Source organism: Rutidosis leptorrhynchoides, chromosome 3 (genome assembly GCF_046630445.1).
Source record: "Rutidosis leptorrhynchoides isolate AG116_Rl617_1_P2 chromosome 3, CSIRO_AGI_Rlap_v1, whole genome shotgun sequence".
NCBI lineage: Eukaryota > Viridiplantae > Streptophyta > Magnoliopsida > Asterales > Asteraceae > Rutidosis > Rutidosis leptorrhynchoides.
The window spans coordinates 9,040,327-9,066,849 of NC_092335.1; the positions used below are offsets into that span (position 1 = coordinate 9,040,327).

Genomic DNA, 26,523 nt, shown 5'->3' on the forward strand with positions numbered 1-26,523 from the left:
GACGTTTTAAGCATGTTTATTCTTAGGTGATTATTAAGAGCTTCCGCTGTCGCATACTTAAATAAGGACAAGATTTGGAGTCCATTCTTGTATGATATTGTGTAAAAACTGCATTCAAGAAACTTATTTCGTTGTAACATATTTGTATTGTAAACCATTATGTAATAGTCGTGTGAAAACAGGATATTTTAGATTATCATTATTTGATAATCTACGTAAAGCTTTTTAAACCTTTATTGATGAAATAAAGGTTATGGTTTGTTTTAAAATGAATGCAGTCTTTGAAAAAAGGTCTCATATAGAGGTCAAAACCTCGCAACGAAATCAATTAATATGGAACGTTTTTAATCAATAAGAACGGGACATTTCAGTCCGAATGGGTCAGGTTTGGTTGGGTAAGTCAGATTATTGAACGGGTCCAAATGAGTCAGATTGGATCGGGTTTGGTAACAATGCTAAACATGGCGATGGCAACAAATTCAAAGAAATAACAATAACATACAGAGATTCCAAGAAGAAAAAAAACATTAACAATAATATACATTTACAGATTTATTTAAGTAATAACATGATACATAATACGAATCTTGAGCCACATTTTGTAAAGGAAACAAAAGTAAGCACTTCTCCATAATTTGCTGGCAATCAGGGGACCAACCACCCCCCAAAAACCAATTATAAATCCTAAGACAATGCTTATGACAAAGCCCCACTTCAGTTGATCTGATTCATCATCATTTTGTTCTCCTTCATCAGGTGACACCGTTTTATTGATGCATAGCTTCGCAAGTGGAGGCCCACATAGTTCGTTCCCCATGAAGCTGGACTCGTTAAAGCTTTGAAGTTGAGTACTCATTGGAATTTGTCCTGTGAATTTGTTAAAAGACACATTCAACCAATTTAAGGTTGTCAATCTCGACATGCTCCAAGGAATCTTCCCGTCAAGTCGGTTCACAGACAAATCAAGAGATTCAAGTAACGTCATTTTACCGATCTCATCTGGAATTTTTCCCGTTAAACAATTGCCTGATAAATTCAGCCAACGCAGGCCTAACAGGCCCGTTACTTCTTTAGGAATCGAGCCGGTTAATTTGTTACCTGAAAGATCCAAAGTTGTAACCAAATACAAAATGGTACTATATTCAAACTCCCTTCCTTTTGTCACTAACAATGCACTTCCAATAACTTGAACCTGAAACGGCACATCGTATAGCACAATCACACTCGACTGTTGCTTTCCCGACATAATACTAAAATTAACGAAACATGTTGGAAGGGTTCCCGAAAGATTGTTATGAGCGAGATCCAAAATTTGGATCAAAGTAAGACGACATAGCTCATTCGGGAGTTGACCTTCCAACTTGTTTGACCTGAGGCTGAGTAGTTTCAACTTTGTATCTTCTCCGTTTATTAACAACGGTATCCTTCCGGTTAATTCGTTTTCAGAAAGCTCGATTATTTGTAAGCTTTTCGAGTTTAAAAGAGACGCGGGTAGTTGTCCCGATAGCCTGTTACTGCGAACGTTGAACGATTGGAGCGAAGATAAGTTCCCTACTGAATGTGGAATTCGACCAGAAAGATTATTATTTCCCAAGTTTACTACCGATAAAGCTTGCCAATTCATCCAACAATCTGGAATAACACCTATCAGTTTGTTACTGGATAGATCAAGAACTTTCAGCTGTGTATCTTGTTCTAGCTTGGAACACAAAAAATCTTCAAGAGACCCCGAAAGATTATTGTTTGATAGATCTAAAAGAGCAATACCAGCTTCGTTATATTGTCCGAATATCGGACCTTCAAATAGGTTGTTGCTTAGATCTACAACTGCATTCGGTTCAAGAATGCTAAGATTACCTACCAACCTCCCTCTGATACCATTGTTAGATATATTCAAGAAAACGATATTTGAAAATGAGATCCAAAACCAACTAGGCATGGCGTCAGAAATTCCCGAGTTGGCTATATCCAAATCTGTCAAGTTTCCTTGTGACCGAAGCCATGATGGAAATCGAGGGCCTAAATTCCAATAACCTATTCGCAACACATCTAGATTAAAAGGTGGGACCCAGTTGTCAACGCTTAGTTTTAGCGTTAACGTGTTTGTCTCTGCCCATAAAGTGGTCAACGATGTGAGATTGGCAAAGTGATCTTCAGTTACATCGCCCGTTAACAAATTGTGATGTACACTTAAATACTCTAACTTTTGAAGCTTTCCTATACTTACAGGTAGACTTCCGTTAAACTTGTTAAACGAAATCTCTAACTTGTTTAACGAAGTTAAGTTCCCGATTGTATTAGGTAATGAGCCAGAGATGAGGTTAACGTTGAGCATTAACTCCTTTAACGATGACCATTTTCCTATAGAATCGGGAACTGTACCGGAAATGAAATTGAACGCGACATCGAAAGTGATGAGATTTTTAAGGTGTCCTAATTGATCTGGTAAATGGCCAAAAAGTCGGTTTGCGCTGAACGCCAAATACTCCAACTTTGGCGAATCACAATCACATAAGTTATTTAGAAGCACTGACACATTTCCAATTATATGATTAGATCGAAGATCAACATAACGCAAATTGCAAAGGTTGCCAATTGAGTCAGGTAAGACCTCTGTGATTAGATTTTGTGACAAATCGATACTAACAAGGGATGACATGTTCTGAAAACTACCAAGAATTGAAGGTGAAAGATTGCACGTACTGATATCTATGGAAACAAGATTAGTTAAACTCAACAATCCATTTAAAACGGATGATGAATTCATAAAATCATTTTCGGGAACTCGCAGAATTTTTAGATTAGTCATGTTATGAAAACCGGAGACCCTGTTAGTGTTAGGATATTAGGACCCAAACAACGCTAGTAATTCTACAAGACTACTAGCCGAGTAGTGATTCTATCAAGATCACTCAAACCCACTTAATGAACGAAAGATAATAAATGCGTAAATGTAAGAACGACACAAGATATAACGTGGTTATATGCAATCGGTGTGATTGCTTTAGTCCACGGACCAACTAGAGAGTGTTTATTACTGAGAATCTGTATGTGGTATGTTACAATTGCATACAATGAGTTCTATATATAAGAGAAAACAAGAACACCATGACAACTAGCTAGGAATCTTCATCATGACAAGTAATCATCTTGTTTACCAACTAGCCATGCTTTCCACCTTGTAATGGCATGATCACAGCCCTAATTTTAGGTGTAAAGTGATTAACTTTGCACCTAAAGTGAAAGGAGGCCAAAGCATGCTCGGATGTAAAGGTTGCAACTTGCCAACTTGCTGCCAGACACCAGATGCGCCGCATCTGATGTGTGATGCGCCGCATCACTTGCTTTTCACGTTCCAGATTCATGTACCAGCACTCGATGCGCCGCATCGAGATGGTGATGCGCCGCATCTGACCCCTGATGCGCCATATCAGCTCAATGCTCCGCATCAATAACTCTCGGACTATTTTGCTCTATGAATGCGCCGCATCCATGTCAAGATGCGCCGCATTTGACTGCTTCACGCTTCCCGAAATCTGCAAAATCCGTGCAAGTGTTGGAACAGTTTTTTTTCTTTCTCGTTTTGTATAAATGTCTCCATAATCTAACAAATCTCCCACTTGGAGACTTTGAACAAAACTCCAATTATATCAATGAATTAACCAAGAACATTAAACCACCTTCGATTGCCGCCAAATACCATTTGGGACACGCACGCTCAACACATTCTTCGGATGAGTAGACTTTCGATAAAAGGTCTTCAATACTACTTGTTAAACTTGTAACACCATTCACATCTCTAGCTGGGGTCTTCTCTCATCAATTCATGAGAAGACCAATTGAGGTAATGCAAAACCTCAATTTCTCCGTCGTAACCACCTTAGTAAACATATCGGCAGGATTCTTCTTACCAAGAATTTTCTCCAAGAATAAAGTGCGATCATTTATATGTTGTCGAATAAAATGATACCTTATCTTGATGTGTTTCGTTCGACTATGAAACACTGGATTCTTCCCAAGATGAACCGCACTTTGATTATCACAATACAAGACGCAATAGTCTTGTCTTTTACCCAACTCACCTAAGAAGTTCTTCAACCACACTAGCTCTTTAGAAGCTTCCGCAATAGCCATGTATTCGGCTTCGGTGGTTGACAAAGCAACACTCTTTTGCAATCGAGATAACCAACTAATCGCCGTCTTCCCCATTGTGAAAACATAACCCGTAGTGCTTTTTCCCGAATCATCACATCCACCCAAATTAGCATCCGCATAACCTCTAAGTATGAGATTGTTTTTGGAGAAACACAATCCCATATTAGAAGTACCTTTCAAATAACGAAGCAACCATTTGACCGCTTCCCAATGCTCTTTTCCCGGATTAGACATATAACGACTTACAACTCCCACTGCTTGAGCAATATCGGGTCTTGTACAAACCATGGCATACATAATGCTACCCACGGCCGATGCATATGGAACCTTTTCCATATCCTTCTTGTCTCTTTCCGTCTTTGGTGATTGACTTTTCGATAGTTTTAAGGTGCTTCCCAAAGGCATAGAACGAGCCTTTGAATCTTCCATGTTGAGTCTCTCTACTACTTTCTCAATATATTTGGATTGAGACAAGTATAGAGTACCCTTCAAACGATCACGCACAATACTCATGCCAAGTATTTGCCTAGCACCGCCAAGATCTTTCATCTCGAATTCTCGGGAAAGTAATCCCTTCAACTTGTTAATTTCGGACATGTTTGAACCTGCAAGTAACATGTCATCAACATACAACAATAAGATTATGTAAGAAGACTTGAATTTCTTCAAGTAGCAACAGTGATCCGCTTCACATCTTAAGAAACCAATCTTCTTCATAAACTCGTCAAACTTCAAGTACCATTGCCGAGGTGCTTGCTTCAATCCATACAAACTTTTCTTTAGCTTACAAACCCACTTCTCTTTACCCTTTACCTCAAAGCCCTCGGGTTGCCTCATGTAGATCTCTTCAACAAGATCACCATGCAAGAATGCAGTCTTCACATCTAGTTGCTCTAGATGTAAGTCTTCGGATGCAACCATAGAAAGTACCAAACGGATAGTAGTCATTTTAACTACCGGTGAACATATCTCTTTGTAGTCAACCCCTTCCTTTTGTTGAAAGCCTTTGACTACCAAACGAGCCTTGTACCTTTTCTTGCCATCCATCTCATTCTTGATTCTATATACCCATTTGCTTTGCAATGCCCTTTTATCATGAGGTAACTTCACTAGTGACCAAGTCTTGTTCTTCTCAAGTGATCCCATCTCTTCTTTCATGGCAAGTTCCCATTGTATGGATTCTTTTGTTTTTCTTGCCTCAAAGTAACTTTCGGGTTCACCATTCTCGGTATAGAGCAAGTAGTTTGCTGATGGAGAATACCTAGGATTAGGTTTGGGCACTCTAGTCGAGCGTCTTGGTGTAGGAGTAACCGGAATGGTTGGACCGGTTTCATTTGTGTCCTCCTCATCACTAGAACTCGCACTATGTTCGGAATCATCACCGCTTTCCGAATCATCCCCATCATTAGCATTTTTCGACGCCTCACCGTTATTTGGCAATTCATTGTTCCCCGTACTCCCACTAGAACCTGCAAGATCATCAATAGAAACATCGTCAAAAGTAACTTGACTCCGTTTAGGACTCCCCGTTTCCGGTTTGCCATAGACCGAATCTTCATCAAAAGTAACATCTCGCGAACGAATTACTTTTCTAGCTTCGTTGTCCCAACAACGATAGCCCATTTCATCCGACCCGTAGCCTATGAAAGTACACTTCTTAGACTTAGCTTCAAGCTTGTCTTTATCCGCATCTTTGGTCTTCACATATGCATTACACCCAAAGATCCTAAGGTGACCATAACTCACCTTCTTACCTTGCCATTCTTCCTCGGGAATTCGGAAACCCAACGGTGTTGAGGGTCCCCTATTTATCAAATAAGCCGCCGTGTTAACCGCATCCGCCCAAAACATTTTAGGCAAACCGGCATGTAGTCTCATACTCTTAGCCCTTTCATTTAACGTACGATTCATACGTTCGGCGACCCCATTGTGTTGCGGTGTCTCCGGTACTATTTTCAACATTCTAATACTGAGCTTTGCACAATGGTCTTTAAACTCAAGACTACCATATTCCCCTCCATTATCCGACTTCAAGCTCTTGACTTTCAAGTTAGTTTCATTTTCTACCATAGCTTTCCACTTCACAAAAGTATTAAATACATCGGATTTAGCTTTAAGAAAATAAACCCATACCTTTCGAGTGGAGTCATCAATGAAGGTGACATAATAGCGAGAACCTCCATGTGATTCTACATTGGTTGGACCAAACACATCCGTATGAACGAGCTCCAATTTCTCCAACTTAGGTGCATTCCCTGATTTCCCAAAGGTCACCTTCTTTTGCTTCCCATATACACATGGTTCGCAAAACCCAAGTTCTACCTTTTTCAAATCCGAAATTCTCCCACTCGAAACAAGCATCTTCATACCCTTCTCACTCATATGCCCGAGTCTTCGGTGCCATAGAGTTGATTCGGACTCAACATTAACCGTAGCAACCACCGTGTCTTCATCAAACACTTCAACCATATAAAGTGTTCCCCTTTTATGTCCACGAGCCACAATACTACTACCCTTAACCACCTTCCATTGGCGATTTTCAAAAGTAACCGCATTACCTTCATCATCTAATTGACCAACCGAAATAAGTTTCCTTTTCAATTTAGGAATGTACCTTACGTTCTTCAAAGTCCAATTAGAACCAAGAGTAGCCTTCAAAACAACATCTCCAATGCCCTCTATGTTGAGTTGCTTGTTGTCCGCCAATCTCACCTTGCCTTGATATGAACGAAAATTCTTCATCATGCTTTTGATATGAGTAGCATGAAACGAAGCTCCCGAATCCAAGATCCAAGACTCCATAGAATTTTCAACACTACACAAAAGTGCATCATCACTTTCCCGTTCGGCCAAGTTTACACCTTTCGTGGAACCATTTTTGCAATTCCTTTGAAAGTGCCCTTTTTGATTGCAACCCCAACAAGTAACTTCACTTCTATCTTTCGATGGATGCCTCTTCTTAGACTTCTTCCTACCCTTCTTCTCACCGCGTTCAAATTTTCTACCACGGTTGTCGGTACTTAACAAAGAACTGGATGTCGATTCTCCCGAGTTTCTTCTACGAGTATCTTCACCAAGAATTAAATCCCTTATAGCTTCAAACGCTAGCTTAGTAGTTCCCGTGGAGCTACTAACCGCGGTAACCGTACCCGACCAACTTTCCGGTAATGATGAAAGCAAGATAAGTGCTTTTAGTTCATCATCAAACTTAATCTCTACCGATTCAAGTCTTGAAACGATATTATTAAATTCATTGATATGATCCGTTGCACTCGTACCTTCCTTCATCTAAGTATTAAACAACGGACGCATGAGAAATACCTTATTTGCAGCTGTAGGTTTCTCATACATGTTAGAGAGTGCTTTCAAGTAAGCAAACGTCGTCTTCTCATTCACAACGTTGTATGCAACGTTCTTAGCAAGTGAAAGACGAATAGCACCCAAAGCTTGATGATCTAAAAGCGTCCAATCGGCATCGTCCATGCTTTCGGGCTTGGTCTCTAACAAGGGTTGGTGTAGCTTCTTTTGATACAAGTAATCTTCAATTTGCATCTTCCAAAAGCCAAAGTCTCTTCCATCGAATCGGTCGATTCTAAACTTCCCATCTTCCGCCATCGTTCCCTTAACGAAACCTTGTGCTCTAGATACCAGTTGTTAGGATATTAGGACCCAAACAACGCTAGTAATTCTACAAGACTACTAGCCGAGTAGTGATTCTATCAAGATCACTCAAACCCACTTAATGAACGAAAGATAATAAATGCGTAAATGTAAGAACGACACAAGATATAACGTGGTTATATGCAATCGGTGTGATTGCTTTAGTCCACGGACCAACTAGAGAGTGTTTATTACTGAGAATCTGTATGTGGTATGTTACAATTGCATACAATGAGTTCTATATATAAGAGAAAACAAGAACACCATGACAACTAGCTAGGAATCTTCATCATGACAAGTAATCATCTTGTTTACCAACTAGCCATGCTTTCCACCTTGTAATGGCATGATCACAGCCCTAATTTTAGGTGTAAAGTGATTAACTTTGCACCTAAAGTGAAAGGAGGCCAAAGCATGCTCGGATGTAAAGGTTACAACTTGCCAACTTGCTGCCAGACACCAGATGCGCCGCATCTGATGTGTGATGCACCGCATCACTTGCTTTTCACGTTCCAGATTCATGTACCAGCACTCGATGCGCCGCATCGAGATGGTGATGCGCCGCATCTGACCCCTGATGCGCCATATCAGCTCAATGCTCCGCATCAATAACTCTCGGACTATTTTGCTCTATGAATGCGCCGCATCCATGTCAAGATGCGCCGCATTTGACTGCTTCACGCTTCCCGAAATCTGCAAAATTCGTGCAAGTGTTGGAATAGTTTTTTTTCTTTCTCGTTTTGTGTAAATGTCTCCATAATCTAACAGTTAGGAGGAACTGGACCATAAAAAAGGCATCTGGTCAAATCCAAGGAAACTAATTTATTTAAACGAAAAATCCACGTAGGCATTAAACTGTTGAATATATTGTAAGAAAGATCAAGAACAGTTAATGAAGTGAAATTAAGTTCAGATAAATGATTAGGAATTTGAGTAAGATTACATGAAGGCAAGTGCAATTCCACTAATGAAGGCAGGTTGTTAATCACTTGAATCCAATCGGATGCACGATTAAGATCATAACCAGACATATCAAGATGCTGCAATAAACGAAGACCAGATAACCAATGCAGACTGTTAACCGGAACGTTACTTAGCCATGGCCCGTTCCCAAGGTCAAGAGAAGTCAACATGGTCAAATTCCCGAGCTGATGAGGGACCCGACCGTAAAATTGTGACATTGAGAGATTCAGATATCTCAAGTATCTAAAAGAGCCTAAGAAACTAGGAATTTCAGTAGCTTGAAAATCGTTGCAACTCAAGTCTAAGTACTTAAGTTGCTTCAATGATAATAGGGAAGGATTTATGTTTCTTGCTAGCATTCGAGTCGATGCTTCTTCAAGTAAAGGATCCGGTCCTTGAAGGTGAAGCTCTTGAACATGACCCGTAAAATTATCACAAACAATTCCAGCCCATTTACAACAGTCGACGTTGGAACTGCTCCATGAAGATAAGCGGTTCGAATCATCTATCAGATCCTTCTTAAACTGCAGAAGTGCCAGTCTCTCGTTATCAACACACAAAACCCATTTCGGGATAGTGTTAGACAGGCAATTAATACACAATGAAGAAATGATTAGCAGGAAAAACAGAGAGGAAGTTTTCATATTAAGTGCTGAGAATTTGTGAGAATGTGCAAAACGGATTATATATAAAGGATGCTTGTAGGTATCAAGTGTCTTGAACATATATAGATACACATATATGTTTTTATCTACATGCATACACTCAATCACACATGTAGAAGCAGCCAAAAAGGAAATTATTTGCTAGTACTAATATGATGTGCAAAGAAGTCCCCTAATGTCGTCAAACTTGTTCATTACGTATATTTCTCCGATCATTTGTGTCAATTTATTTGGCTATATACTCGGTATTCAATTATGGAGTTATTAGGGATGAGCATTGGTACCCGAATTTCCGGTACCGTACTCATATCGTACCGGTACTGTACCGAACTGATACCGTACCGCTACAATTGGTACGGTATTCGGTACGTATATTTACATATTTTTTTAATTTTTCTAACGATAAACATAAGGTAAGTTAACTATATATGGTGCAAAGAAAGTTATCTACATGCATACACTCAATCACACATGCAGAAGCAACTGCCAAAAAGGATATTATTTGCTAGTACTAATATGATGTGCAAAGAAGTCCCCTAATGTCGACAAACTTGTTCAGTACGTATATTTCTCCGATCATTTGTGTCAATTTTGGCTATATACTCGGTATTCAATTATGGAGTTATGGAATAACTAAAAAAGGGCCTACCATGACTAGGTACTTTCTGAAAATTCCAATATATATAAACAGTATAACGAAGTCACCCAGAACATTCATTACATGTATACCAGTGGCGAAACCATGATTTCGTAACATTGGTGGCACAAAATAATAAAGAAACAATATCGAGTCACAATAATAATTAAAAAAACAAATTATAATTCAGTCACTCAGAACATTCATTACATGCTTGTTGATTATTTGTTTTAGCTTGCAATGGCCGGGACGTGATATGGTTAGCTTTCTGTAACCACTCTATTTAAACTCAAAAATTGTTCAAGTAAACGATTGGGGAAATTAAGGAGCAGCTGGGTCCCTAACTCAACCCTCATGACAAGTTAAACGACCAATTTATATGGACACAAACGGGACAAGTCTATTACAATTGAAAAGTTGACCCAAGTCCAAGTGAACCAAAAAGACTTATAATATCTGGACTTGCAACTCAATTTATGTGGATATAAATAGATGAAAGGCAAGGTTGATTGTTTTAATACGTAGTACATGATAAATATATTCAAACATGAATATTTTATTATTATTTAATGGAAAAATGTATATTTTTTCAGTTTAGAGAAAAAAAACACGTAATTTAAGAAATATTAATTGACACATGTACTTATTTGTTTACTTTTCAGTTTTACCTTTTACTTTTTCTTTGACATTGTGGTTGATGTGTCAATGTCCAATTTCTTGATCAAACACTTTAATAAGTCGGATTTGACGGATTTTTCTTCGTTCAACAACTTTAAAGACGATCGTGTGTTTTTTGATGCTTGCATCTGTGATGATGTTGGTATAATCACGATCGTAGGTTGAAGTTCATCGACAACCGACTGAGTGACAAGCAAAAAATTGATAACATGATCAATTTCTAAAAAATCGCCTTGGGTGCATACGGTTATTGGTGCGTGTGGAAGTTTCAAATTGGAATGGGCGGCCTATTTATAAATGCCATGACTCTAGTGGCGGAACTTGAAAATAATTTTTAGGAGGGCGAACTTAAAACGGTAACGAAAAACATCAACATAGCCGTATTATATACGAAGATGAGAAATATTACAAGTCGGATCCAAAACCTTCACCTCCTTTTTCATAGTTGCTTCCACCTATCTTATTTTTTATTTTTTGGAACGACAAACGCACATACTCATTTTCATTCACGCAAGACTCGAACTCGTTATCTGAAGGTTAATGAGACTACTTGATACAATTAGGCACAAGCCCTTTGGTCAAACCTATCTTATTACTAACCTAAACCATTATGAAAATCCATATATTCGAAGGATATATAATACTCCGTATACTACTACAATAAATATAAAATAAAGACTATTTGTGAAAAGTACTTTGGGTCCAAAGGAGAAACAGAAATCTAAAATGATGAGGAATTTCAGTCAAATTACAACATGAACATGAAAGCAAACAAACGCTTAAGTATATGAAATCAAGGGAGAATTGGCTTACAAAAATTAGTGTACGGCTGCAATTTTTTAAGAGGGCAAAGAGTATATGAAAATAATTTATTCCCACAAATACTGACGCAGGACTGGATTTATTGTGTGGGCCGGATGGGCCTGTCATCGAAGTGGACCCGGGAGGAACTAGTGGGCTGGATTTATTGAATGCAGGAAAGGTGTTGGAGGCCGATTGAAAAAAAAAAGGAATCAAAGTTATCAAGTTGTTTTTAATATCCATCTGTGTTTAAATTAAATATTTATAGTTTTTCTTGTTGCTTAAGTTTACGAGTTTTACTTTGTTTCTAGTTCTTCTCGTTTCTATTATAAATAGGGTATTCTTTGTTAGTTACAGGGATCTTTTTCATTCTAATAAAATCGTGAGTATTTACGTGCAATCTCTGCTTCATCGTTTGTATTGAACGTTTGTCATACAAACTGTTTTGTTTCTCATTAATTGGTATCAGTAGCGAGGTTAACTCACCACAATGACCGACGAAAGTGGGAACAAACAACCCGATCTCTCTGAGATTCTCAAAGCGATCGAAACATTGAACACCAATTTCCAGACCCTAAACGAACGTATAGGGAAACTGGAAACCATTCAACAATCTGGGCGTGTAGAAACCGAGAGAATTGCTCTCGAGAAACAACGTCAAGATAACCCACCTAAGTATCAGTCAAAACCCACATATCAATATCAACAACCACCCCCTCAACACCACCTTCCGCCAAATTATAAACCATTCGTTCGTCAACCAATAATTGCCGAGGAAGAAACTTCATCTGAGGAAGATGTTAAGGAGTTTTATCAGGACGATTATTATCCTCGTCGACAAAGGACTCACCCACCACGAAAAGATCGATTCAATGATTATAATCCACCGCGGTATCAAAACCGATCAGAAGAATTCCATCTAAAAGTAGACTTACCTTCGTTTAATGGAAATTTGAATATTGAAGAATTTTTGGATTGGATAGCCGAAGTAGAACGATTCTTTGAATTTTCGGAGATACCCGAAAATAAACAAGTGAAGTTAGTCGCATACAAATTAAAAGGGGGAGCATCATCTTGGTGGGAGCAAAATCAAAATCTAAGAAGACGGTCAGGAAAAGGGGCAACCAAATTGTGGCTAAAGATGAAACGGATGCTTATGGCCCATTTTCTACCACCCGATTACGACCAGTTCCTATTTGAACAATATCAGTCATTAAGACAAGGACAAAAGACTGTCGTCGAATACACATCAGACTTCCTCCGATTGGCATCACGAAACAACTTGAACGAGACCGAGGGTCAACAAATTTCCCGCTACATCTTTGGTCTACGCCCTGCAATTAAAGACAAGATAGGCTGCCAAGTAATTTTAAGCCTAACCGAAGCGTGCAACCTTGCTCGACGTGCAGAATCCATGAGTACGCGAGTCAACCTTGGAGGAAATCAAATTGGGTCATCATCAAGGACGCCGTTTAAGTCAGCCCCAACTACAATGACTACAACCGAACCCGTGATCTCAAATGCTACGGATAAGGAAGCCGGTAAGAAACCTGCAACCAATATATATAGTCGGCCAAACATAGGCAAATGCTATCGTTGCAACCAACCTGGGCACCTTTCAAATGCATGTCCTCAAAGGAAACCCATCAACTATACACAAACCAGTGATGATTATGAAGGTGATGATATTGCTGATGATGACGAAGGTATATGTGGCCCAGACGGGGAAGACTATGATGTATCCACGTTTATAGTACGAAAAGTATTACTTGCCCCAAAGTGTATGGACACTCAACGAAACCTTCTCTTTCGAACCAGGTGCACAATTTCCAATAATATTTTTGATCTCATTATTGATAGTGGTAGTTGTGAAAATATCATATCCAGAGACCTTGTCCGGAAACTGAAGTTACAAACGGAGAAACATCCGAAACCATACAATATTGTTTGGATCACAGATGGGCCGGGTATTCGGGTAACCGAACGATGCCTTGTTCCACTATCTATCGGTAAGTTTTATAAAGATGAAGTTTTATGTGACGTTGTAGAGATGAATGCTTGTCATCTCTTATTTGGCCGACCGTGGCAATTTGATCTAAGTACAACTCATGATGGATGAGAGAACATTTACCGGTTCACGAAAGACGGACAAAAAATTACCTTGCTACCCTTAGCTTTTAAACCAAAGACTGAGAAAAAATTGGGTGACAGTTTGTTAACTTTGACACAGTCTCGCTCCGAATTTCTAACAGACATGAAGAAGTCACAAACTCTTTACTTGCTAATTGTAAAGGAATTTCTTATGGTCGACCCTTCATCCTACTGGGAACAAAAGAACATACCCCAGGTTGTCCAAGAGTTATTGACACAATTTACTGATTTAATGCCAACTGAACTCCCAGATGAGCTACCACCAATGCGCGACATACAACACGCAATCGACTTTATACCAGGTGCAAGCTTACCAAATTTGCCACATTATAGGATGAACCCACGGGAAGGGAGCATCCTACAGCAAACAGTGGAAGATTTATTACAAAAGGGTCTAATCCGCGCTAGCATGAGTCCATGTGCGGTACCGGCCTTACTTACTCCAAAAAAAGACGGGAGTTGGCGGATGTGTGTGGACAGCCGCGCTATCAACAAAATCACTGTTCGGTATCGGTTTCCCATACTACGACTGGAAGATATGTTGGACCGACTCTCTGGTTCAACAGTTTTTAGCAAAATAGATCTCCGCAGCGGCTATCATCAAATTCGAATCCGGCCAGGAGATGAGTGGAAAACCGCGTTCAAAACAAAGGAAGGATTATACGAGTGGTTAGTAATGCCTTTTGGACTCAGTAACGCTCCTAGCACCTTTATGCGTCTTATGACTCAGGTATTAAAACCTTTCTTGGACAATTTTGTTGTTGTATATTTTGATGACATCTTGGTATTTAGCAAAAATGATCAAGATCATATCGAGCACTTGCGCCAAGTTTTATGTGCGTTACAAGACAACAAGCTATATATTAACACAAAAAAATGCTCCTTCATGCAATCTCGTTTGTTATTTTTGGGGTTCATTGTCAGTGGAGACGGAATACGTGTGGACGAAGATAAATTCAAGGCTATCCGTGACTGGCCAACACCGAAAACTATCACAGAAGTCCGTAGTTTTCATGGTTTAGCGACTTTCTACTGTCAGTTCATTCGAAATTTTAGTGCTATCACGGCACCTCTTACAGATTGCTTAAAGAAAGGGAATTTTCGGTGTGGAAAAGAACAAAACGAAATCTTCCAGATCATTAAGGAGAAATTGTGTACGGCCCCCATCTTGGCCCTCCCAAGCTTTGTCAAAGTATTTATGGTAGAAAGTGATGCGTGTGGACTGGGAATTAGCGCAGTTTTATCACAAGAGGGAAGACCAATCGCATACTTTAGCGAAAAGTTAAGTGACGCACGCCAAAAATGGTCCACTTATGATCAATAATTTTATGCCGTTTTTCGAGCTCTTAAACATTGGGAGCATTACCTCTTAGCAGATCAGTTTGTACTTTACACCGATCACCAAGCCCTCAAGTATATTAATAGTTGAAAATCAATTAGTAAGATGCACGCAAGGTGGGTTGGTTATCTACAACAATTCCCGTTTATTCTCAAGCATAAGGCAGGAAAACAAAACACAGTAGCTGACGCGCTAAGTAGGCAAGCAACAGTACTTATCACTCTCACACAAGAGGTAGTCGGGTTCGAGATATTCCGTGAATTATATGACCAGGACATTGATTTTGGAACTATTTGGAATAAATTACCATATGAAGATTACTCCCAGCATGATGGTTACTTATTTAAGGGAAATCGTTTGTGTATCCCTCATTGTTCTCTTCGAGAAAAACTTATTCGAGATTTACATGGAGGAGGTTTGAGCGGACACCTTGGGCGTGAAAAAACAATCAGCGACCTTGAAGCCCGCTATTACTGGCCGCAACTGAAACGTGATGTAGGTAAACTTGTGCAACGTTGTCCTATATGCCAAACTTCAAAGGGGCAGTCGTAAAACACCGGGTTGTATATGCCCCTTCCAGTGCCCGAGACAATTTGGGAGGATATTTCTATGGATTTTGTTTTGGGTTCGTAGTCGTCGATCAATTTTCTAAGATGGTTCATTTTATTCCATGCAAGAAAACCTCTGATGCTACTCATATTGCTCGTCTTTTTTTTTCGGGAAATCATCCGGCTTCATGGAGTTCCTCGCTCCATTGTTTCTGACAGAGACACCCGCTTCCTTAGCCATTTTTGGGTTACTTTATGGCGTTTATTTGATACATCTTTAAAGTATAGTAGCTCGGCTCACTCGCAGACGAATGGACAAACCGAAGTTGTTAACCGGACCCTTGGTAATCTACTTCGTTGCATTTGTGGAGAACGACCAAAACAATGGGATCACGCGCTTCCACAAGCGGAATTTGCTTTCAATAATGCAGTGCACAGCTCAACTGGACGGTCCCCTTTTTCCATTGTGTATCAGACACCCCCACACCATGTTGTTGATCTTATATCGCTGCCTAAAAATGCCAAGTCCCATGCCAAAGCGGCCAAGCTCGCCTCGGACTCTCAAGACGTTATTAATGAGGTGAAACGAAAACTCGAACAAACTAACTCGAAGTATAAGGCTGCAGCCGACAAGCACAGGCGGGTCAACCTTTTTAAAGTTGGTGACTTGGTCATGGTTTTTCTTTGCCGAGAGCGTTTTTCGGTTGGTACATACAACAAACTCCAACCTAAGAAGTATGGCCCTTATAAAGTAGTGCATAAAATCAATGATAATGCCTATGTTGTTGATCTCCCTGCTTCAATGAATATTTCATCTACTTTCAATGTTGCTGACTTATCCCATTATCATGATTCAGACGTTCCTATCTACCCGGATAACTCGGGGGCGAGTTTTTCTCAAGTGGGAGAGACTGACGCAGGACTGGATTTATTGTGTGGGCCGGATGGGCCTGTCATCGAAGTGGACCCGGGAGGAACTAGTGGGCTGGATTTATTGAATGCAGGAAAGGTGCTGGAGGCCGATTGAAAAAAAAAAGGAATCAAAGTTATCAAGTTGTTTTTAATATCCATCGGTGTTTAAATTAAATATTTATAGTTTTTCTTGTTGCTTAAGTTTAGGACTTTTACTTTGTTTCTAGTTCTTCTCGTTCCTATTATAAATAGGGTATTCTTTGTTAGTTACAGGGATCTTTTTCATTCTAATAAAATCGTGAGTATTTACGTGCAATCTCTGCTTCATCGTTTGTATTGAACGTTTGTCATACAAACTGTTTTGTTTCTCATTAAATACTAATGAAATTACACTTACAACCCCAAATTTTGGGGAGGCGGGGGCCCTCCCTTGTCTCTCAATAGCTCCGCCCATGCATGACTCATCGTGCGTGTTGCAGGTTACGTACTACCTATCTACTAACAACGTGTTAGTTTACCTAAGTGCTCGGTGACCACGCATCACACACGAGTATCCATGCATGATGCATGAACCGCGGCCATATGTTGCAATTTTCATTTTTTAGAACATATTGTTAAAGACATTCGAAAATAGGAAATAGGAGCATTTGGACCAATTTTCCCTTTAAAAGTAGCCCAAACTTGAGCATAAGATATCTAAAACAATACGAATGGGCTGAAGGAATAGTAATAATGGGCTGAAGGAGTCCAGTTCCTAAAAACACTACGGCTTAAGGCCCTAACTGAGTAATCTGTGAGTACACTGCAGTAGCCCAAACTTGAGCACAAGATATTAAAACAATACGAATGGGCTGAAGGAATAGTAATAATGGGCTGAAGGAGTCCAGTTCCTAAAAACACTACGGCTTAAGGCCCTAACTGAGTAATCTGTGAGTACACTGCAGAAGCAGCAGACGTGGCAGTACATCGCCGGAATCTCGATAATTTGACCGTTCACGGTAAGACTTTATTGCAATAACACATATATATATATATATATATCTACTAATTCGTAGTGTTGCTATTTCTAGCTCCTTCACATATATAAACCCAATTTAGTCTCTGTACGATGCCTTAACGACGATTTTACAAATTGCTGGCCATCCGTCCCTAGTTAATTTAGTAAAATCAGTGATCGCTAAGAGCTAGTTCATTTGAAGTCCATGTATAAATGTGAAAATTAATTAATTAATAGGAAACACTTTCTCCACACTTTAGTGGCAAGGCAATCAGAGGACTGATCACACTCTAAAATCTGATTATTATAAATCCAAGCGCAATGCTGATGATAAATCCCCAATATTTTTCACCAGATGATAAATTGCTTTCTTGTTGCATAGGGGCCCACAGAGCGAGTTCCCGATGAAGCTCGACTCACTTAAACTCTGAAGATGAGTACTTTTTGGGATTCGCCTCTCAATTTGTAGAAGCATGTTGATTTGCAAGATTAAAAAAAAAAAAAAAAAAAACAGTAATATACAATCGTTTTTAATTGGGTAGTATTTTAAGGAAATCATTGACGCACAGTACGTATCTTGAGCCATATTTTGTAAAGGAAATTAAAGTAAGCACTTCTCCATAATTTGCTGGCAAGCAGGGGACCAACCACCGCCCAAAAACCAATTATAAAGCCAAGAACAACGCTTATGATAAATCCCCATTTCTCTTGATCAGATTCATCATCATCATTTGGTTTTCCTTCATCAGGTGACACCGTTTTCTTGATGCAAAGCTCTGCAAGTGGAGGCCCACATAGTTCGTTCCCCATGAAGCTGGACTCGTTGAAGCTTTGAAGCTGAGTACTCGTCGGAATTTGTCCTCTCAATTTGTTGAAAGACAAATTCAACCAATTTAAAGTTGTCAATCTCGACATGCTCCAAGGAATCTTCCCGTCAAGTCGGTTCAAAGACAAATCAAGAGACTCAAGTAATGTCATTTTACCAATCTCATCTGGAATTTTTCCTGTTAAATGATTGCCTGATAAATTCAACCAACGCAGGCCTAATAAACCCGTTAGTTCTTTAGGAATGGAGCCTGAGAATTTGTTACCCGAAAGATCCAAAGTTGTAACCAAATACAAAATGGTACTATATTCAAATTCCCTTCCTTTAGTCACCAACAATGCACTGCCAATAACTTGGTCCTGAAACGGCACATCGTATAGCACGATTGCACTCGACTGTTCCTTTCCAGACATGATACTAAAATTAACGAAACATGTTGGAAGCGTTCCCGAAAGATTGTTATGAGCGAGATCCAAAATCTGGATCAAAGTAAGACGGCATAGCTCATTCGGGAGTTGACCTTCCAACTTGTTTGACCTGAGGCTGAGTAGTTTCATCTTTGTATCTTCTCCGTTTATTAACAACGGTATCCTTCCGGTTAATTCGTTCTCAGAAAGCTCGATTATTTGTAAGCTTTTCGAGTTTAAAAGAGTCGCGGGTAGTTGTCCCGATAGCCGGTTACCGCGAACGTTGAACGATTGGAGCGAAGATAAGTTCCCTACTGAATGTGGAATTCGACCAGAAAGACTATTATTTCCCAAGTTTACTACCGATAAAGCTTGCCAATTCATCCAACAATCTGGAATAACACCTGTCAGGTTGTTATTGGTTAGTTCGAGAACTTGCAGTTGCATATCTTGTTCTAGCTTGGAACACAGAAAATCATCAAGAGACCCCGAAAGATTATTGTTTGATAGATCTAAAAGAACAATGCCAACTTCGTTATATTTTCCGGGTATCGAACCTTCAAATAGGTTGTTGCTTAGATCTACAACTGCATTCGGATCAAGAATACTAAGATTTTCTACCAACGTCCCTCTGATACCGTTGTTAGATATATTTAAGAAAACGATATTTGAAAACGAGTCCCAAAACCAACTAGGCATGACGTCAGAAATTCCTGAATTGGCTATATCCAAATCTGTCAAGTTTCCTTGTGACCGAAGCCATGAAGGAAATTTAGGGCCTAACTTCCAATAACCTATTCGTAACACATCTAGGCTAAAAGGTGGGACCCAGTTGTCAACGCTTAGTTTGAGCGTTAACGTATTTCCCTCTGCCCATAAAGTTGTCAATGCTGTTAGATTGGCGAAATGATCTTCAGTTACATCGCCCGTTAACAAATTGTGATGCACACTCATATATACTAAATTCCGAAGCTTTCCTATACTTACAGGTAGACTTCCGTTAAACTTGTTAAACGAAATCTCTAACTTGTTTAACGATGTTAAGTTCCCGATTGTATCAGGTAATGAGCCAGAGAGGAGGTTAACGTTGAGCATTAACTCCTTTAACGATGATAATCTTCCTAAAGAATCGGGAACTGTACCGGAAATGTAATTGTACGCGAGATCGAAAGTGATTAGATTTTTTAGTTGTCCTAGTTGATCCGGTAAATGGCCAGAAAGTTGATTTGCGCTGAACGCCAGATACTCTAACTTAGGCGAATCACAATCGCATAAGTTATTCAGAAGCACTGATACATTTCCACTTATATTATTAGCACGAAGATCAACGTAACGCAGATTGCAAAAATTGCCGATTGAGTTCGGCAAGACCTCTGTTATATGATTTTGTGACAAATCAATACTAACAAGGGACGACATGTTGTGAAAACTACCGAGAATTGAAGGTGAAAGGTTGCAGGTACTAATATCTATGGAAACAAGATTAGTTAAACTCAACAATCCACTTAAAACAGATGATGAGTTCATAAATTCGTTTTCGGAAACATGAAGAATTTTAAGATTAGTCATGTTATGAAAACCGTCAACGGTGTTAGAAACTGGACCATGAAAAAGGCATCTGGTCAGATCCAAGGAAACTAGTTTATTTAGACGAAAAATCCACAAAGGCATCAAACTGTCGAAAATGTTGTAAGATAGATCAAGAACAGTTAGTGATGTAAAATTAAGTTTAGTTAAATGATTAGGAATTTGAGTAAGATTACATGAAGGCAAGTGCAATTCCACCAATGAAGGCAGGTTGTTAATCACTTGAATCCAATCGGATGCACGATTAAGATCATAACCAGACATATCAAGATGCTGCAATAAACGAAGACCAGATAACCAACGCAGACTGTTTACCGGAACGTTACTTAGCCATGGCCCGTTCCCTAGGTCAAGAGAAGTCAACATGGTCAAATTCCCGAGCTGATGAGGGACTTGGCCGTAAAATTGTGACATCGAGAGATTCAGATATCTCAAGTATCTAAAAGAGCCTAAGAAACTAGGAATTTCAGTAGCTTGAAAATCGTTGCAACTTAAGTCTAAGTACCGAAGTTGCTTCAATGATAATAGGGAAGGATTTATGTTTCCTGCTAGCATCCGAGTCGATGCATCTTCAAGTGCGGGATCGGGTCCTCGAAGGTGAAGCTCTTGAACATGACCCGTAGAATTATCACATACAATTCCAACCCATTTACAACAGTCGATGTTGGAACCGATCCATGAAGATAAGTGGTTCGAATCATCTGTCAGATCCTTCTTAAACTGCAGAAGTGCCAGTCTCTCGTTTTCAACACACAAAACCCGTTTCAGGATGGTGTTAGAGTGACAATTAGTGCACAATGAAGAAATGATTAGCAGGAAAAACAGAGAGAGATTTTTCATGTTAACTGCTGAAAATTTGATAAATCGTGCAAAATGGATTATAAAGGATGTTTGCAGGTATCAAGTGTCTTTTATATGTTTTTATTTACATGCCTACACTCAATAATCACACATGCAGAGGCAACTGCCAATAAAGAAGACCCCCAATGTTGACAAACTTGTTTAATACCTATATTTCTCCGATCATTTGTGTCAATTCATTTGGCTATATACTCAGTATTCAATTATGGAGTTATGCACTAAAAAAAAAATTGGGCCTACCATTACTAGGTAACTTTTGAAAATTCCAAATTCCAAGTTTTTATTATTCTTTCCAAACAGTATAACTCAAGAACGTTTATTACATGTATACACCTTGTTAATACATGTCAAAGTGAGACTTGTCTGTTTGTTAACTGTAAATTTCAAAATTTGCTTAAAAACTTATACCTGGAATAATAAGAGGATAAAGTTTGCCTCATATGTACACAGTCTAGTCAATTTATCATGTGACTTTTTCAACGATCAAAATTTCAATTACTAAACTATCATGAGACAGTGTAATTTGGAAAAATGATTGGTGGCAAAATACAGCTTGCTAAAAGCATCACTACAAGGAAACTTCGTTCCACCTATCACCACTCAAACACACTTTGGTGGATTCACATACTAAATTTCAAAATACTGCAAACTTTTCATTTATTCCCACTACTCATCACTAAAGGTGGGATAATAATCTATATTTTGTAGAAGTTAATATTAGCCAATTAAGACCCTTAATATAATGCTTAGAAACCAACCCAACACAAACGAAGAATTAGTTAGGAGCAGGACTGTACCCACTAAGCGCACACGCATCCAATATTTTTCTTCCATTAGTGTCAATAAACAATTTCTATTCACTTGTTTTTTTTTTTATATATAAATACTGAATTAACGTCAGCTGCGTAGTAGTAGCAAATATGTAATCTGGTCGACTTTCTTGAGCTAATGATTTGGACTTTACATAAATAACAAACTTACATACTCCATTATTTGTCTGCTTTTGGCATGCTAAAATCATGTTGCCCCATAAGGCATGGTCGTCCAAAGCAGAATTAAGATAAAACTGGGTGCCTTAATTTGTTCTAAACAAAAAAAGATGTTTTAATTATAAAAATGAAATTGTTGAGGCACGTATAATACCAACGATATCAGGCAAGTATACAAGTACAAAAGTTCTCATGGTACATCCTATAATGGTCCAAAAAAAAAAAAACTATATGTGCAGTTTTATTAATCAGCGATGTATAAATAATTTTCATTTTTTTGCAGCACCACCCAAATTATGATCTTGCCATGATGCTTGCCACTGTTTATCATAAAATGTAGCTTCATCTGCTAATTTCTTGAGATCATTTAGAGACTCTGTTTGCCTAAACAGGATTACACCAACAACTGTCGCGAACAAGCCAATCTTACATACTAAATTACCACTTTGACCCACCACATCAAGCCCAGTCAAAACATCCACAAGATAACCCATAAAGAACCCAATCATTGCCGCTCGACCTACATCATGAGAAACAGGTCATATATACTGTTCTAAAACTATAAATTACCTAGGAACCATGCAATTGTTTTGTACATTATGAGTTATTATTAGTTGTCCCCATTTAGAAAACTAGGATCTAAACAATATACAACTATGTATGCATGAGGTACTACAACCAATTAATTAGACGATACAAATAATGAGTTAAGTTACTGACCATTGAGTAACTCAGCCTCAGGAAGATGAGAATGTGTAATCCAAGCCCACCAAGGTATTATGGAGCTTCTAAAAACCACTGGTTCTTCATTTGTTGCACTTTCTGGATACAATTCAAGAAACTTTCTTCTCCTCGCTTCTGCAAAACCGAAAAAAAGTTTGCATTTTACATTTAGCATGAAAACCGAGTGTTCTTTCTTATATTTTTACTCAGATGTATGCATCAACCCAAGATATCCTACTAGTGGGGTTTGAACACGAGAATGTTAACTGCAACAAAATAAAAATTTTGTCCAGTATATTTACCAGCAACAATAAGAGAATCCCAATCCATTTTTCCTGATTTTACAAACATATTCAGATCCCACGTCCCTTGTTTCCATCGCTCATCAACAAATTTGACGCTAGAAGTGTCTGTCTCGTCACCGTTATCCGCTGCATTGTTGGTGTGGTTTTGTTCTTGAGATGTGACTAGACCTTTTTGGCCTTCGACCTTCAGAGCTACTAAAGTAGAGCACTGTTTGGTTTTCAGAGAGCGCGTGGTTCCAACTTGAGATGGTTCTTTGTTGGCTAGGTGAGGAGAGCTGCAAGCTCTGTGCATTGCAGCATTGATGCCAATAGTAGCCATAGCTGATGTATTTTGTAAAAGGAAAAGGAAAAAAAGAATCTTTTATGGTAGTTTGTTCTTTTTTTAAATAGCTTGTTGATTAGTCTTTAGTCTTTGACAATATAAAGGAAAACGTATATTGGAGCCCATAACATGATATGAGAAAAAGGGGAATAAGAGCTTATCTCTTCATGTTATGGGAGGCTTTTGTCATGTACTTCCTATTTTAGGTGATAGTCCATTTTATTTTTATTACTATAGTATAATAATAATATATAATATATATGATGATTTATTAAGGGAAGTCCACCGGTAATTTTAAGTGACCTACAAAATTATTATTAAATACAGATGAGTTTCTTTATATAATTTTTTTTACGAACAATATGAATTATATTTTGCAACAATTATTTAAAAATTATTTCTAAAGATTTTAAATTATTTTTCATATGTACTAGAATAAATCGTACGAAAGTTTCACGGTATACTACGTGGTATTTTTCATTTTTATTGGGCCAATGGATCTTTAAACAGTTTAAAATCAAATGACTAAGCCAATTAGACTATAACACCCATATCAATTGAAGTTTGCGAAAATTTCAGTTTTCTGCCCAAATTTTATGAAAAAAATAAAAAAAGGCTCCATGAATGACATTTAATCAAATCCTATTAAGATTGATAAAATAACCTTCATTCTACACATAAAATATGTAAAAGGACCGTTATGTTTTTAATGATTAACACATGGGGTTATAACGTTTTTAACACACCATAGTTTCTAAATTACACGATGAGAAAAAAAATGCAAATTTGCCCTCTTAATTCTAGATACACAAGTCGCTTGTGAGGTTCATCACGTCCATAAAGTTAGTTATGTTAGTTGGTTGTTTGAATGGTTTGTATCAAATTCCTTTTTTCTTCTTTGTTCTTCGTAATTTCTTTATTTTCTTCAAACTTTCCGGTTTCTTAATTTCATGAACATGATATTCTACCAAACTAACATCAAAAGATAATAATTTATGCTTGTTCACAAAAAAAATTCACATAATATAATACATCCCTCTGGGCACAACATTCTGAAAAAATTAGCCGAAAAGCACAATCTTCGACGTTATGAAAGCACTAGAGGAAGAAATAGCAGGGGATCGATATTCGAAGGTTAAAATTCTTTTTGGCCTATGGATTTTTTCTCTTGTATCTCTTGTAAGTATATATCTTGGATCGAACAAAGATGGATCTGTATCGATAACCAATATAACCCACAAGTTTTATCGTCCCAAACTGTTACCACCGCCACTACCACAATCACCATCTCCGTCGCCTTCATCCAAGGTAAGCTTCTTCTTAATCTATATATACTCAACCTTAGATAACTAATTAAAAAGTTGGGTTAGTTAATTATCAAACATCTACAATTAGCTTAAATAATATGTCCCCTAATGCTCTAGATTAAACCATGCAACTATTCATTACAGGTAAAATAGTTCAAAGTACTAGCTATTGTAGTTATAGGCATTTAAAAAAGTTGGTATTTGTTCATAAACTAAAGAAATGTTACTTTCTAAAGAATAAAAATCTTGTACACATTTCGGTATGAGACATATAATGGTCATTATAGCAACTTAGGATTTGTGTTCATGCCAACATGTTTAGCCTGACACAAAAGAAAAGATTTATCGAGACGAGTTAGAAGAGGCATTGGCAGGAGCTTCAAATGTAAACAATACAGTGATCATAGCAGTAGCTAATAAAGCCTACACCGAAGGCGATAAACCCATGCTCGACATATTCCTTGATTCGTTTTGGCTTGGAGAACACACTCGTGCGCTTAAAGAGCACCTTTTGATTGTTGCAGTTGATCAAACCGCGTATGACAGGTGCAAATTTCTAAAACTACACTGCTACAAGCTAAAAACTGAAGGTGTTGTATTTGATGGTGGCGAGAAAATGTTCATGTCTGAGGATTTTTTAAAGATGATGTGGCGAAGAACACTGCTTCTTGGAAATGTTCTTAAACGCGGTTACAACTTTATTTTCACGGTAACATACTTTTATTTTTAATAAGGATTAGGTTAAATTATAATTTAATTAGTAATTACCATAACAAATGGTCTAATAGTTTATGTATGTTCCTTTTTAATTAAGCCATTGATAAAGTGATACGGAGTACTGTCACATTTTGTCTTCTTAAAATCCACAGGATATGGATATATTGTGGCTAAGAGATCCATTTCCAAAGCTGTTAACAGACGAAAGTTTTGACCTTCAAATTAGTGTGGATAAGTTTAATGGTGATCATTCGTCAGAAAACAATCCAATTAACACAGGCTTCTACATGATCAAATCAAACAACAAAACCATTGCATTGTACGACGAATGGTACGCACAAAAAGAAAATTCAAAGGGAAAGAAAGAACAAGATGTTTTGTATGGTCTTATGCGAGAGGGGACGTTTAAAAAGTTAGGGATGAAAGTTAGGTTTTTAGACACAATGTATTTCAGTGGATTTTGTGAAAATAGTAAAGAAATTAAGGAAGTTAAAACTGTTCATGCGAATTGTTGCCGGAGTATTAAAGCTAAAGAGACAGATCTGATGAAGGTTCTTCATGACTGGAAGAAGTTTAAGGCTGCTACCGACAATTATGATATCTCAGAATTTCGATGGTCCGATCATAGAGCATGTCTAGATTCATGGAAACAACAATGAACGTATGTAATGTGTTGGATTTTATTAATAATATCGTGTTTGTAATGTTATAACGGGGTTAATCAGTAATCAAGTGAATTTTTGGGTGAGGGGAAGAAGTGGCTATTATATCAGGGATTGTAACTCGGCGGTGTCTCGAAATTTTTTTAAGTACCAATTATATTAGGTTGTTATTTTAGTAATAATTTACCTTAAAAAATCAGAAATTCAAAAAATATATAGGATTCGAGTAATATAATTTAGTGATTTTCTATACAATTCAAAAGAAAACTATTAATTTATAAAATATATGAGGCCATACATTTATATTTAAT

The 26,523-nt window shown here is 38.1% G+C and overlaps 4 protein-coding genes across 4 annotated transcripts; 1 reads left to right on the forward strand and 3 right to left on the reverse strand.

The window, feature by feature from the left end:
* Positions 1-531: 531 nt before the first annotated feature.
* Positions 532-9,422, reverse strand: LOC139899659 (receptor-like protein EIX2). The gene is made up of 3 exons (XM_071882508.1): positions 8,582-9,422; positions 4,074-4,077; positions 532-2,828 (listed from the first exon to the last, which is right to left on the reverse strand). The coding sequence occupies exons 1-3, from the start codon at positions 9,420-9,422 to the stop codon at positions 557-559; spliced, it is 3,117 nt and encodes a 1,038-aa protein (XP_071738609.1). The 3' UTR covers positions 532-556.
* Positions 9,423-17,772: 8,350 nt separating this feature from the next.
* LOC139895704 (receptor-like protein EIX2) lies at positions 17,773-21,264 on the reverse strand. Its single transcript, XM_071878245.1, has one exon. The coding sequence runs from the start codon at positions 21,164-21,166 to the stop codon at positions 18,062-18,064; it is 3,105 nt and encodes a 1,034-aa protein (XP_071734346.1). The 5' UTR covers positions 21,167-21,264; the 3' UTR covers positions 17,773-18,061.
* Positions 21,265-22,445: 1,181 nt separating this feature from the next.
* Positions 22,446-23,523, reverse strand: LOC139895705 (light-harvesting complex-like protein 3 isotype 1, chloroplastic). Its single transcript, XM_071878246.1, has 3 exons — positions 23,202-23,523; positions 22,897-23,034; positions 22,446-22,696 (listed from the first exon to the last, which is right to left on the reverse strand). The coding sequence occupies exons 1-3, from the start codon at positions 23,521-23,523 to the stop codon at positions 22,446-22,448; spliced, it is 711 nt and encodes a 236-aa protein (XP_071734347.1).
* Positions 23,524-24,615: 1,092 nt separating this feature from the next.
* Positions 24,616-26,209, forward strand: LOC139899660 (uncharacterized protein At1g28695-like). The gene is made up of 3 exons (XM_071882509.1): positions 24,616-24,834; positions 25,156-25,542; positions 25,703-26,209. The coding sequence occupies exons 1-3, from the start codon at positions 24,616-24,618 to the stop codon at positions 26,207-26,209; spliced, it is 1,113 nt and encodes a 370-aa protein (XP_071738610.1).
* Positions 26,210-26,523: the final 314 nt, after the last annotated feature.